At 40.2% G+C, this 16,430-nt stretch overlaps 2 protein-coding genes across 2 annotated transcripts in view; both read left to right on the top strand.

Moving 5' to 3' along the window:
• Positions 1 to 555: 555 nt before the first annotated feature.
• LOC133981065 (E3 ubiquitin/ISG15 ligase TRIM25-like) lies at positions 556 to 9,247 on the top strand (the record flags this gene model as incomplete). The annotated part of the gene is made up of 2 exons (XM_062419952.1): positions 556 to 2,205; positions 7,844 to 9,247. Coding segments are annotated over exons 1-2 (3,054 nt in total), but the record flags the coding sequence as incomplete, so codon positions are not given.
• Positions 9,248 to 12,709: 3,462 nt separating this feature from the next.
• Positions 12,710 to 16,430, top strand: part of LOC133981064 (tripartite motif-containing protein 16-like) — a 4,187-nt gene continuing 466 nt past the window's right edge. Inside the window, exon 1 of the mRNA XM_062419951.1 lies at positions 12,710 to 14,380. Coding sequence (XP_062275935.1) covers positions 12,725 to 14,380 — 1,656 coding nt within the window. The 5' untranslated portion in view covers positions 12,710 to 12,724. The remainder of the gene's footprint in view (positions 14,381 to 16,430) is intronic.

Genomic DNA, 16,430 nt, shown 5'->3' with positions numbered 1-16,430 from the left:
GCTGCTCGACTTCATCCAAGTTTAACCACAAGACACGAACAACAACTACAACTATACTGAACTACACCCAGACACTTACATATAATAATATACCACTACTATATACTGTAGTAATGCATACTACATCACTCATAATACTGCAGTACTTTTACTGTAATACTGCATCACTCATAATACTGCAGTACTTGTACTGTAGGAGGATTTTTCGTGCAGTACTTTTACTTGTAATGGAGTATTTGTACATAGCAGTAAAGTTAAATGTTGAGCAGCTTTTAACTGAGACTTTAATGTAAATGAGGAAACACAGTTTGAATCCACAGTGCGGCTCCTCGTCCTGATAACCGTCCCTGTTCTTTAAACACAACAAGCTCCACTCTGGGATCAGAGTTCCTTGTTCTCTAACTTCAGGTCTACAGGTTGTAGATGGGTGTAACCAACATGTGACGCAGCACAGAGCTGTCAGGCTGCATTCATGACTGAATCACATGATCCGATCAAACCTGTTTCATTTATCGGGAAGTGAAACTCAGTCAGTCGTTGCCTCTGAGAGCTGAAATGGCGCAGAAAGATCAGCTGGACCGAGAATCTTTCTCTTGTGTGATCTGTCTGGATCTACTGAAGGATCCGGTGACTACTTCCTGTGGACACAGCTACTGTATGAGCTGTATTAAAGGATTCTGGGATGGAGAGGATCAGATGAAGATCTACAGCTGCCCTCAGTGCAGAGAGGCCTTCACACCGAGGCCTGTCCTGAAGAAAAACACCATGTTAGCAGCTTTAGTGGAGCAGCTGAAGAAGACTGGACTCCAAGCTGCTGCTGCTGATCACTGCTATGCTGGACCTGAAGATGTGGCCTGTGATGTCTGCACTGGGAGGAAGAGGAAATCCTCCAAGTCCTGTCTGGTGTGTCTGGCCTCTTACTGTGAGAATCACCTCCAGTCTCACTATGAATCACCTACATTTAAAAAACACAAGCTGGTGGAGCCCTCCAAGAAGCTCCAGGAGAACATCTGCTCTCGTCATGATGAGGTGATGAAGATATTCTGCCGTACAGATAAGAAGAGTATCTGTTATCTGTGCACTATGGAGGATCATAAAGGCCACGACACAGTCCCAGCTGCAGCAGAAAGGACTGAGAGGCAGAGAGAGCTCGAGGTGAGTCGACTAAACATCCAGCAGAGAATCCAGCACAGAGAGAAAGATGTGAAGCTGCTTCAACAGGAGGTGGAGGCCGTCAGTCCCTCTGCTGATAAAGCAGTGGAGGACAGTGAGAAGATCTTCACTCAGCTGATCCGTCTCCTCCAGAAAAGAAGCTCTGATGTGAAGCAGCAGATCAGATCCCAGCAGGAAACTGAAGTGAGTCGAGTCAAAGAGCTTCAGGAGAAGCTGCAGCAGGAGATCACTGAGCTGAAGAGGAAAGACGCTGAACTGAAGCAGCTCTCACACACAGAGGATCACAACCAGTTTCTACACAACTACCCCTCAGTGTCACAACTCAGTGAACCTACAGACTCATCCAGCATCAATATCCGTCCTCTGAGATACTTTGAGGATGTGACAGCAGCTGTGTCACAGCTCAGAGATAAACTACAGGACATCCTGAGGGACAAATGGACAAACATCTCACTGGCAGTGACTAATGTGAACGTTTTACTGCCCCAACCAGAACCCAAGACCAGAGCTGAGTTCTTACAATATTCACGTGAAATCACTCTGGATCCAAACACAGTAGACACAGAGCTGTTATTATCTAAGGGGAACAAAAAAGTAGAATATACCAGACAACCACGGTCTTCTTCTAGGCGCACAGACAGATTCACTACATATTCTCAAGTCCTGAGTAGAGAGAGTCTGACTGGACGTTGTTACTGGGAGGTGGAGTGGAGAGGAACAGTTGATGTAGCAGTTGCATACAAGAATATCAGCAGAGCAGGATATGAATCTTTATTTGGACGTAATGACAAATCTTGGTCTTTAGATTGTTACTCTAACAGTTATGAATTTTGGTTCAACAACATTGAAACTCCCGTCTCAGGTCCTCGTTCCTCCAGAGTCGGAGTGTACCTGGATCACAGAGCAGGTATTCTGTCCTTCTACAGCGTCTCTAAACCCATGACTCTCCTCCACAGAGTCCAGACCACATTCACTCAGCCTCTCTATGCTGGACTTTGGGTTAATCCTGAATCCACAGCTGAGTTGTGTAAAGTGAAATAGACAGAAGTCATTTCAGACTTCATGTGTCAGATGTTGTAATTCTTCATGTTTTTGTCTCCATGTTTCTGAGCTGCTCAGAGATCAGCTGACATGCTAATAGTGATATTCAACACTTTGTTTACTTTATGTATCATTGATATGTTCAGTTTGTTTAAATGTGACTTTTTCCTGTGTGTTTTTATCCATGGAGGCTCTCACTGCTCATCACCATGTTTTTAACTTCTCTTTGTTCTAAATGTTAGTTTCATGTTTGTATTGATGTATTTGTGTCTGTTGTTTCTTAAACAGAGAAAACAGCAGAACTTCCTTCATCACAGATATTTTGTTCTCATCACTTTGTAAATTCATAAAGAAATGTTCAATCAAACTGTAATAATCATGATAATAATCATTAATGATGTTCTTGTACATAGCTGACATTCTGGGTTAAACTAACTGACTGTGTGGATGAAGTCAATCTGAACATGAAATCATTGATCACACTTTACTGATTGGATGTGTGAACAATCTGAAGCTTCAATAATCAATAAAGATGATTTTTATCAACAGTAATCAAAGTGTTTTCTTCTTTTACTGTAATACTGCATACTACATCACTCATAATACTGCAGTACTTTTACTGTAATACTGCATACTACATCACTCATAATACTGCAGTACTTTTACTGTAATACTGCATACTACGTCACTCATAATACTGCAGTACTTTTACTGTAATACTGCATACTACATCACTCATAATACTGCAGTACTATTACTGTAATACTGCATACTACATCGCTCATAATACTGCAGTACTTTTACTGTAATACTGCATACTACATCACTCATAATACTGCAGTACTTTTACTGTAATACTGCATACTACATCACTCATAATACTGCAGTACTTTTACTGTAATACTGCATAATACATCACTCATAATACTGCAGTACTTTTACTGTAATACTGCATACTACATCGCTCATATACTGCAGTACTTTTACTGTAATACTGCATACTACATCGTTAATAATACTGCAGTACTTTTACTGTAATACTGCATACTACATCACTCATAATACTGCAGTACTTTTACTGTAATACTGCATACTACATCACTCATAATACTGCAGTACTTTTACTGTAATACTGCATACTACATCGCTCATAATACTGCAGTACTTTAACTGTAATACTGCATACTACATCGCTCATATACTGCAGTACTTTTACTGTAATACTGCATACTACATCACTCATAATACTGCAGTACTTTTACTGTAATACTGCATACTACATCGCTCATAATACTGCAGTACTTTAACTGTAATACTGCATACTACATCGCTCATATACTGCAGTACTTTTACTGTAATACTGCATACTACATCTCTCATAATACTGCAGTACTTTTACTGTAATACTGCATACTACATCGCTCATAATACTGCAGTACTTTTACTCTAATACTGCATACTACATCACTCATAATACTGCAGTACTTTTACTGTAATACTGCATACTACATCACTCATAATACTGCAGTACTTTTACTGTAATACTGCATACTACATCACTCATAATACTGCAGTACTTTTACTGTAATACTGCATACTACATCGCTCATAATACTGCAGTACTTTTACTGTAATACTGCATACTACATCACTATAATAATGCAGTACTTTTACTGTAATACTGCATACTACATCGCTCATAATACTGCAGTACTTTTACTGTAATACTGCATACTACATCGCTCATAATACTGCAGTACTTTTACTGTAATACTGCATACTACATCGCTCATAATACTGCAGTACTTTTACTGTAATACTGCATACTACATCGCTCATAATACTGCAGTACTTTAACTGTAATACTACATCGCTCATAATACTGCAGTACTTTTACTGTAATACTGCATACTACATCACTCATAATACTGCAGTACTTTTACTGTAATACTGCATACTACATCACTCATAATACTGCAGTACTTTTACTGTAATACTGCATACTACATCACTCATAATACTGCAGTACTTTTACTGTAATACTGCATACTACATCACTCATAATACTGCAGTACTTTTACTGTAATACTGCATACTACATCGCTCATAATACTGCAGTACTTTAATGTAATACTGCATACTACATCACTATAATACTGCAGTACTTTTACTGTAATACTGCATACTACATCGCTCATAATACTGCAGTACTTTTACTGTAATACTGCATACTACATCACTCATAATACTGCAGTACTTTAATGTAATACTGCATACTACATCACTATAATACTGCAGTACTTTTACTGTAATACTGCATACTACATCGCTCATAATACTGCAGTACTTTTACTGTAATACTGCATACTACATCGCTCATAATACTGCAGTACTTTAATGTAATACTGCATACTACATCACTATAATACTGCAGTACTTTTACTGTAATACTGCATACTACATCGCTCATAATACTGCAGTACTTTTACTGTAATACTGCATACTACATCACTCATAATACTGCAGTACTTTAATGTAATACTGCATACTACATCACTATAATACTGCAGTACTTTTACTGTAATACTGCATACTACATCGCTCATAATACTGCAGTACTTTTACTGTAATACTGCATACTACATCACTCATAATACTGCAGTACTTTTACTGTAATACTGCATACTACATCACTCAATACTGCAGTACTTTTACTGTAGGAGACATGCACATCTCAGCTACCAAGTTTAATATTTTGGTGGAATTAACCTTTAAAATCAGGATCTGAAACTGCAGCTCACCTGTAATTACACGCTGCCGCCACTAGGGGGAAACATCACACTGAGGATGAGGAGAGAGAGTCAGCAGCTGTAATATTTAATCAGATTATAACTTTAAATTATTAACCTGAGACAGTTAAACTTAAATCTGACTGATATTCATCACAAGAAAATAAATCTGAACACTAGAAAACTTTAGACTTAACTTTTAAACTGTATTTATTAATTAAACATGAATTTAACAGAACAGACAAAAACAGTTTGACAGTGAACAGCATGAACAGAGTGTGTCACACTGCTGGAAAATCATCTTTAATCTCAAATATACATCATTTAATAAGCAAAAAAAGGAAAAATACACACAAATACACAATTATAGCTTCACATATATGTTTACATGAAGATACAAAACAATATATATGTAAATAAATACAAACAAATGAAGATGATCTTTTTAATAGATAACAGAGAAACAGGAGAAATAATATTAATATGTAATATTATTGTATGTATTGTATATAGAATTTAATTTTATATAAAAGCACTTTTAGCTTTTATCCTCAGGGGCTTTTTTAGATGTTGCTGTCATTCAGTGTTTCCAGCTCATGTTTTGTCTTTGGTGGCAGTAGCTGTGTACATGGGGTATGCAGTAGCTGTGTACATGGGGTATGCAGTGGCTGTGTACATGGGGTATGCAGTAGCTGTGTACATGGGGTATGCAGTAGCTGTGTACATTGGGTATGTAGTAGCTGTGTACATGGGGTATGCAGTAGCTGTGTACATGGGGTATGCAGAAGCTGTGTACATGGGGTATGTAGTAGCTGTGTACATGGGGTATGCAGTAGCTGTGTACATGGGGTATGCAGTAGCTGTGTACATGGGGTATGCAGTAGCTGTGTACATGGGGTATGCAGTGACTGTGTACATGGGGTATGCAATGGCTGTGTACATGGGGTATGCAGTAGCTGTGTACATGGGGTATGCAGTGGCTGTGTACATGGGGTATGCAGTAGCGGTGTACATGGGGTATGCAGTAGCTGTGTACATGGGGTATGCAGTGGCTGTGTACATGGGGTATGCAGTAGCGGTGTACATGGGGTATGCAGTAGCTGTGTACATGGGGTATGTAGTAGCTGTGTACATGGGGTATGCAGTAGCTGTGTACATGGGGTATGCAGTAGCTGTGTACATGGGGTATGCAGTAGCTGTGTACATGGGGTATGCAGTAGCTGTGTGTGTCAAAACCAAATGATGTCTTGTGGTTTTCTCAGTTATACCGATTGTGGCTTTAGATAAACTTGAAAAAGACTTCAAACTAAATATTGCACCTTTGCTATTAATGTTGATCATAACTGATGCATTTACTATTGTAGGACAGCCGATTGTTGCCCAACAGTCACCATCTACCACCAACACCAGCAGTGTTGTACTAGAGGGCATTTTTGTTGGAGTTGTAGCCTCTCAACAGTTTTCAGTTGTTATCGCAATATCATTATTTGAGACATGGCAAAATGGTAGAGGTGTACGCATGATCTGTTTTATGGCAGCAGCTTCTGGTGCAGCAGTGTTAGTGGCTATAAAGGTTGCTTTTCCTGTGCTGGGTCCAGGACCCACTATAGGAGCTCTGATGGGGGTTGCAGGGGCAGTAGGGATGTCTCTTGCTGCAGCAGGGGCAGTAACAGACCGGTTAGTACACCACTATGGGTTGATAGGAAGGTTTGGTGTGACAGTGGGGGCAGCTGTTGGGGCTGTTATCTTCTCATTTTCCAACAGCAGGCTATCAGGGGCATTCATGGTTCTGTATGCAGCCTCCATTCCTGTTGGACCCTGTCTTATAGAACTTCTTTCCTTTTTATGGAAACGTCCTATAGGTGGCAGTGCTCATTATGTGCAATAATAACAACAATTCTATTAATATGGTTATATTTTACCTGCACCGTGTACTGCATACTACATCACTCATAATACTGCAGTACTTTTACTGTAATACTGCATACTACATCACTCATAATACTGCAGTACTTTTACTTTAATACTGCATACTACATCACTCATAATACTGCAGTACTTTTACTGTAATACTGCATACTACATAACTCGTAATACTGCAGTACTTTTACTGTAATACTGCATACTACATCACTCATAATACTGCAGTACTTTTACTGTAATACTGCATACTACATCACTCATAATACTGCAGTACTTTTACTTTAATACTGCATACTACATCACTCATAATACTGCAGTACTTTTACTGTAATACTGCATACTACATCACTCATAATACTGCAGTACTTTTACTTGTAATGGAGTATTTGTACATAGAAGTAAAGTTAAATGTTGAGCAACTTTTAACTGAGACTTTACTGTAAATGAGTAAACACAGTTTGAATCCACAGTGCGGCTCCTCGTCCTGATAACCGTCCCTGTTCTTTAAACACAACAAGCTCCACTCTGGGATCAGAGTTCCTTGTTCTCTCCCTTCAGGTCTACAGCTTGTAGATGGGTGTAACCAACATGTGACGCAGCACAGAGCTGTCAGGCTGCATTTATGACTGAATCACATGATCAGATCAGTTCAAACCTGTTTCATTTATCAGGAAGTGAAGCTCAGTCAGTCGTTGCCTCTGAGAGCTGAAATGGCGCAGAAAGATCAGCTGGACCGAGAAACAATCACCTGTGTGATCTGTTTGGATCTACTGAAGGATCCAGTGGCTACTACCTGTGGACACAGCTACTGTATGAGCTGTATTAAAGGATTCTGGGATGGAGAGGATCAGAGGAAGATCTACAGCTGCCCTCAGTGCAGAGAGGCCTTCACACCGAGGCCTGTCCTGAAGAAAAACACCATGTTAGCAGCTTTAGTGGAGCAGCTGAAGAAGACTGGACTCCAAGCTGCTCCTGCTGATCACTGCTATGCTGGACCTGAAGATGTGGCCTGTGATTTCTGCACTGGGAGGAAGCTGAAAGCCTTCAAGTCCTGTCTGGTGTGTCTGGCCTCTTACTGTGAGAATCACCTCCAGTCTCACTATGAATCACCTACATTTAAAAAACACAAACTGGTGGAGCCCTCCAAGAAGCTCCAGGAGAACATCTGCTCTCGTCATGATGAGGTGATGAAGATATTCTGCCGTACAGATAAGAAGAGTATCTGTTATCTGTGCACTATGGAGGATCATAAAGGCCACGACACAGTCCCAGCTGCAGCAGAAAGGACTGAGAGGCAGAGAGAGCTCGAGGTGAGTCGACTAAACATCCAGCAGAGAATCCAGCACAGAGAGAAAGATGTGAAGCTGCTTCAACAGGAGGTGGAGGACGTCAGTCTCTCTACTGATAAAGCAGTGGAGGACAGTGAGAAGATCTTCACTCAGCTGATCCGTCTCCTCCAGAAAAGAAACTCTGATGTGAAGCAGCAGATCAGATCCCAGCAGGAAACTGAAGTGAGTCGAGTCAAAGAGCTTCAGGAGAAGCTGCAGCAGGAGATCACTGAGCTGAAGAGGAAAGACGCTGAACTGAAGCAGCTCTCACACACAGAGGATCACAACCAGTTTCTACACAACTACCCCTCAGTGTCACAACTCAGTGAACCTACAGACTCATCCAGCATCAATATCCGTCCTCTGAGATACTTTGAGGATGTGACAGCAGCTGTGTCAGAGCTCAGAGATAAACTACAGGACATCCTGAGGGACAAATGGACAAACATCTCACTGGCAGTGACTGAAGCGGACGTTTTACTGTCAGTACCCATGACCAGAGCTGGGTTCTTAAAATATTCACGTGAAATCACTCTGGATCCAAACACAGTACACACATATCTGTTATTATCTGAGGGGAACAGAAAAGTAGAACGGATGTTACTACCACAGTCTTATTCTAGTCACACAGACAGATTCACTACATATTCTCAGGTCCTGAGTAGAGAGAGTCTGACTGGACGTTGTTACTGGGAGGTGGAGTGGAGAGGAGGAGGAGTTGGTGTAGCAGTCGCATACAAGAATATCAGCAGAGCAGGACGTGAATCTCTATTTGGACGTAATGACAAATCTTGGTCTTTATATTGTGGCACTAACAGGTATGGATTTTGGTTCAACAACATTAAAACTCCCGTCTCAGGTTCTGGTTCCTCCAGAGTCGGAGTGTACCTGGATCACAGAGCAGGTATTCTGTCCTTCTACAGCGTCTCTGAAACCATGACTCTCCTCCACAGAGTCCAGACCACATTCACTCAGCCTCTCTATGCTGGACTTTGGGTTGGAGACACAGCTGAGTTGTGTAAAGTGAAATAGACAGAAGTCATTTCAGACTTCATGTGTCAGATGTTGTAATTCTTCATGTTTTTGTCTCCATGTTTCTGAGCTGCTCAGAGATCAGCTGACATGCTAATAGTGATATTCAACACTTTGTTTACTTTATGTTTCATTGATATGTTCAGTTTGTTTAAATGTGACTTTTTCCTGTGTGTTTTTATCCATGGAGGCTCTCACTGCTCATCACCATGTTTTTAACTTCTCTTTGTTCTAAATGTTAGTTTCATGTTTGTATTGATGTATTTGTGTCTGTTGTTTCTTAAACAGAGAAAACAGCAGAACTTCCTTCATCACAGATATTTTGTTCTCATCACTTTGTAAATTCATAAAGAAATGTTCAATCAAACTGTAATGATCATGATAATAATCATTAATGATGTTCTTGTACATAGCTGACATTCTGGGTTAAACTAACTGACTGTGTGGATGAAGTCAATCTGAACATGAAATCATTGATCACACTTTACTGATTGGATGTGTGAACAATCTGAAGCTTCAATAATAAATAAACAGGATTTTTATCAACAGTGATCAAAGTGTTTTCTTCTTTTACTGTAATACTGCATACTACATCACTCATAATACTGCAGTACTTTTACTGTAATACTGCATACTGCATCACTCATAATACTGCAGTACTTTTACTGTAATACTGCATACTGCATCACTCATAATACTGCAGTACTTTTACTGTAATACTGCATACTACATCACTATAATACTGCAGTACTTTTACTGTAATACTGCATACTACATCGCTCATAATACTGCAGTACTTTTACTGTAATACTGCATACTACATCACTCAATACTGCAGTACTTTTACTGTAGGAGACATGCACATCTCAGCTACCAAGTTTAATATTTTGGTGGAATTAACCTTTAAAATCAGGATCCTGAAACTGCAGCTCACCTGTAATTACACGCTGCCGCCACTAGGGGGAAACGTCACACTGAGGTTGAGGAGAGAGAGTCATCAGCTGTAATATTTAATCAGATTATAACTTTAAATTATTAACCTGAGACAGTTAAACTTAAATCTGACTGATATTCATCACAAGAAAATAAATCTGAACACTAGAAAACTTTAGACTTAACTTTTAAACTGTATTTATTAATTAAACATGAATTTAACAGAACAGACAAAAACAGTTTGACAGTGAACAGCATGAACAGAGTGTGTCACACTGCTGGAAAATCATCTTTAATCTCAAATATATCATTTAATAAGCAAAAAAAGGAAAAATACACACAAATACACAATTATAGCTTCACATATATGTTTACATGAAGATACAAAACAATATATATGTAAATAAATACAAACAAATGAGGATGATCTTTTTAATAGATCATAGAGAAACAGGAGAAATAATATTAATATGTAATATTTATTGTATGTATTGTATATAGAATTTAATTTTATATAAAAGCACTTTTAGCTTTTCTCCTCAGGGGCTTTTTTAGACGTTGCTGTCATTCCATGTTTCCAGCTCATGTTTTGTCTTTGGTGGCAGTAGCTGTGTACATGGGGTATGCAGTAGCTGTGTTCATGGGGTATGCAGTAGCTGTGTACATGGGGTATGCAGTAGCTGTGTACATGGGGTATGCAGTAGCTGTGTACATGGGGTATGCAGTAGCTGTGTACATGGGGTATGTAGTAGCTGTGTACATGGGGTATGCAGTAGCTGTGTACATGGGGTATGCAGTGGCTGTGTACATGGGGTATGCAGTAGCTGTGTACATGGGGTATGCAGTGGCTGTGTACATGGGGTATGCAGTGACTGTGTACATGGGGTATGCAATGGCTGTGTACATGGGGTATGCAGTAGCTGTGTACATGGGGTATGCAGTAGCTGTGTACATGGGGTATGCAGTGGCTGTGTACATGGGGTATGCAGTAGCGGTGTACATGGGGTATGCAGTAGCTGTGTACATGGGGTATGTAGTAGCTGTGTACATGGGGTATGCAGTAGCTGTGTACATGGGGTATGCAGTAGCTGTGTACATGGGGTATGTAGTAGCTGTGTACATGGGGTATGCAGTAGCTGTGTACATGGGGTATGCAGTGGCTGTGTACATGGGGTATGCAGTAGCTGTGTACATGGGGTATGCAGTAGATGTGTACCTTGGGTATGCAGTAGCTGTGTGTGTCAAAACCAAATGATGTCTTGTGGTTTTCTCAGTTATACCGATTGTGGCTTTAGATAAACTTGAAAAAGACTTCAAACTAAATATTGCACCTTTGCTATTAATGTTGATCATAACTGATGCATTTAATATTGTAGGACAGCCGATTGTTGCCCAACAGTCACCATCTACCACCAACACCAGCAGTGTTGTACTAGAGGGCATTTTTGTTGGAGTTGTAGCCTCTCAACAATTTTCAGTTGTTATCGCAATATCATTATTTGAGACATGGCAAAATGGTAGAGGTGTACGCATGATCTGTTTTATGGCAGCAGCTTCTGGTGCAGCAGTGTTAGTGGCTATAAAGGTTGCTTTTCCTGTGCTGGGTCCAGGACCCACTATAGGAGCTCTGATGGGGGTTGCAGGGGCAGTAGGGATGTCTCTTGCTGCAGCAGGGGCAGTAACAGACCGGTTAGTACACCACTATGGGTTGATAGGAAGGTTTGGTGTGACAGTGGGGGCAGCTGTTGTGGCTGTTATCTTCTCATTTTCCAACAGCAGGCTATCAGGGGCATTCATGGTTCTGTATGCAGCCTCCATTCCTGTTGGACCCTGTCTTATAGAACTTCTTTCCTTTTTATGGAAACGTCCTATAGGTGGCAGTGCTCATTATGTGCAATAATAACAACAATTCTATTAATATGGTTATATTTTACCTGCACCGTGTACTGCATACTACATCACTCATAATACTGCAGTACTTTTACTGTAATACTGCATACTACATCACTCATAATACTGCAGTACTTTTACTGTAATACTGCATACTACATCGCTCATAATACTGCAGTACTTTTACTGTAATACTGCATACTACATCGCTCATAATACTGCAGTACTTTTACTGTAATACTGCATACTACATCGCTCATAATACTGCAGTACTTTTACTTGTAATGGAGTATTTGTACATTGCAGTAAAGTTAAATGTTGAGCAGCTTTTAACTGAGACTTTACTGTAAATGAGGAAACACAGTTTGAATCCACAGTGCGGCTCCTCGTCCTGATAACCGTCTCTGTTCTTTAAACACAACAAGCTCCACTCTGGGATCAGATTTCATTGTTCTCTCCCTTCAGGTCTACAGGTTGTAGATGGGTGTAACCAACATGTGACGCAGCACAGAGCTGTCAGGCTGCATTCAGCAGGATCACATGATCAAATCAGATCAAACCTGTTTCATTTATCAGGAAATGAAGCTCAGACAGTCGTTGCCTCTGAGAGCTGAAATGGCGCAGAAAGATCAGCTGGACCGAGAATCCTTCTCCTGTTCGATCTGTCTGGATCTACTGAAGGATCCGGTGGGTCTTCCCTGTGGACACAGCTACTGTATGAGCTGTATTAAAGGATTCTGGGATGGAGAGGATCAGAGGAAGATCTACAGCTGCCCTCAGTGCAGAGAGGCCTTCACACCGAGGCCTGTCCTGAAGAAAAACACCATGTTAGCAGCTTTAGTGGAGCAGCTGAAGAAGACTGGACTCCAAGCTGCTCCTGCTGATCACTGCTATGCTGGACCTGAAGATGTGGCCTGTGATTTCTGCACTGGGAGGAAGCTGAAAGCCTTCAAGTCCTGTCTGGTGTGTCTGGCCTCTTACTGTGAGAATCACCTCCAGTCTCACTATGATGTAGCTCCATTAAAGAAACACAAGCTGGTGGAGCCCTCGGAGAAGCTCCAGGAGAACATCTGCTCTCGTCATGATGAGGTGATGAAGATATTCTGCTGTACAGATAAGAAGAGTATCTGTTATCTGTGCACTATGGAGGATCATAAAAGCCACAACACAGTCCCAGCTGCAGCAGAAAGGACTGAGAGGCAGAGAGAGCTCGAGGTGAGTCGACTAAACATCCAGCAGAGAATCCAGGACAGAGAGAAAGATGTGAAGCTGCTTCAACAGGAGGTGGAGGCCGTCAGTCTCTCTGCTGATAAAGCAGTGGAGGACAGTGAGAAGATCTTCACTCAGCTGATCCGTCTCCTCCAGAAAAGAAGCTCTGATGTGAAGCAGCAGATCAGATCCCAGCAGGAAACTGAAGTGAGTCGAGTCAAAGAGCTTCAGGAGAAGCTGCAGCAGGAGATCACTGAGCTGAAGAGGAAAGACGCTGAACTGAAGCAGCTCTCACACACAGAGGATCACAACCAGTTTCTACACAACTACCCCTCAGTGTCACAACTCAGTGAACCTACAGACTCATCCAGCATCAATATCCGTCCTCTGAGATACTTTGAGGATGTGACAGCAGCTGTGTCAGAGCTCAGAGATAAACTACAGGACATCCTGAGGGACAAATGGACAAAAATCTCACTGACAGTGACTGAAGTGGACGTTTTACTGCCAGAACCAGAACCCAAGACCAGAGCTGGGTTCTTAAAATATTCACGTGAAATCACTCTGGATCCAAACACAGCACACACAGAGCTGTTATTATCTGATGGGAACAGAAAAGTAGAATATACGAGTCAACAACAGTCTTATTCTAGTCACACAGACAGATTCACTGATAAGTATCAGGTCCTGAGTAGAGAGAGTCTGACTGGACGTTGTTACTGGGAGGTGGAGTGGGGAGGAGGAGTTTATGTAGCAGTCGCATACAAGAATATCAGCAGAGCAGGAAGTGAATCTCTATTAGGACGTAATGACAAATCTTGGTCTTTAGATTGTGGCACTAACAGTTATGGATTTTACTTCAACAACATTAAAACTACCGTCTCAGGTCCTGATTCCTCCAGAGTCGGAGTGTACCTGGATCACAGAGCAGGTATTCTGTCCTTCTACAGCGTCTCTGACACCATGACTCTCCTCCACAGAGTCCAGACCACATTCACTCAGCCTCTCTATGCTGGACTTTGGGTTTGTTATGTTTATGGATCCACAGCTGAGTTGTGTAAAGTGAAATAGACAGAAGTCATTTCAGACTTCAAGTGTCAGATGTTGTAATTCTTCATGTTTTTGTCTCCATGTTTCTGAGCTGCTCAGAGATCAGCTGACATGCTAATAGTGATATTCAACACTTTGTTTACTTTGTTTCATTGATATGTTCAGTTTCTTTAAATGTGACTTTTTCCTGTGTTTTTATCCATGGAGGCTCTCACTGCTCATCACCATGTTTTTAACTTCTCTTTGTTCTAAATGTTAGTTTCATGTTTGTATTGATGTATTTGTGTCTGTTGTTTCTTAAACAGAGAAAACAGCAGAACTTCCTTCATCACAGATATTTTGTTCTCATCACTTTGTAAATTCATAAAGAAATGTTCAATCAAACTGTAATGATCATGATAATAATCATTAATGATGTTCTTGTACATAGCTGACATTCTGGGTTAAACTAACTGACTGTGTGGATGAAGTCAATCTGAACATATAATCATTGATCACACTTTACTGATTGGATGTGTGAACAATCTGAAGCTTCAATAATCAATAAACAGGATTTTTATCAACAGTGATCAAAGTGTTTTCTTCTTTTACTGTAATACTGCATACTACATCACTCATAATACTGCAGTACTTTTACTGTAATACTGCATACTACATCACTCATAATACTGCAGTACTTTTACTGTAATACTGCATACTACATCACTCATAATACTGCAGTACTTTTACTGTAATACTGCATACTACATCGCTCATAATACTGCAGTACTTTTACTGTAATACTGCATACTACATCACTCATAATACTGCAGTACTTTTACTGTAATACTGCATACTACATCGCTCATAATACTGCAGTACTTTTACTGTAATACTGCATACTACATCGCTCATAATACTGCAGTACTTTTACTGTAATACTGCATACTACATCACTCATAATACTGCAGTACTTTTACTGTAATACTGCATACTACATCGCTCATAATACTGCAGTACTTTTACTGTAATACTGCATACTACATCGCTCATAATACTGCAGTACTTTTACTGTAATACTGCATACTACATCACTCATAATACTGCAGTACTTTTACTGTAGGAGACATGCACATCTTAGTCACCAAGTTTAATATTTGGGTGGAATTAACCTTTAAAATCAGGATCCTGAAACTGCAGCTCACCTGTAATTACACGCTGCCGCCACTAGGGGGAAACATCACACTGAGGATGAGGAGAGAGAGTCAGCAGCTGTAATATTTAATCAGATTATAACTTTAAATTATTAACCTGAGACAGTTAAACTTAAATCTGACTGATATTCATCACAAGAAAATAAATCTGAACACTAGAAAACTTTAGACTTAACTTTTAAACTGTATTTATTAATTAAACATGAATTTAACAGAACAGACAAAAACAGTTTGACAGTGAACAGCATGAACAGAGTGTGTCACACTGCTGGAAAATCATCTTTAATCTCAAATATATCATTTAATAAGCAAAAAAAGGAAAAATACACACAAATACACAATTATAGCTTCACATATATGTTTACATGAAGATACAAAACAATATATATGTAAATAAATACAAACCAATGAGGATGATCTTTTTAATAGATAATAGAGAAACAGGAGAAATAATATTAATATGTAATATTTATTGTATTTATTGTATATAGAATTTAATTTTATATAAAAGCACTTTTAGCTTTTATCCTCAGGGGCTTTTTTAGACGTTGCTGTCATTCCATGTTTCCAGCTCATGTTTTGTCTTTGGTGGCTGTAGCTGTGTACATGGGGTATGCAGTGGCTGTGTACATGGGGTATGCAGTGGCTGTGTACATGGGGTATGTAGTAGCTGTGTACATGGGGTATGCAGTAGCTGTGTACATGGGGTATGCAGTAGCGGTGTACATGGGGTATGCAGTAGCTGTGTACATGGGGTATGCAGTAGCTGTGTACATGGGGTATGCAGTAGCTGTGTACATGGGGTATGCAGTAGCGGTGTACATGGGGTATGCAGTAGCTGTGTACATGGGGTATGCAGTAGCTGTGTA

The sequence above is a fragment of the Scomber scombrus genome, chromosome 5, assembly GCF_963691925.1.
Source record: "Scomber scombrus chromosome 5, fScoSco1.1, whole genome shotgun sequence".
In the NCBI taxonomy this organism is placed as follows: Eukaryota; Metazoa; Chordata; class Actinopteri; order Scombriformes; family Scombridae; genus Scomber; species Scomber scombrus.
Note: the sequence above shows the minus strand (reverse complement) of the source record. Positions and strands in the feature narration are given on the sequence as shown.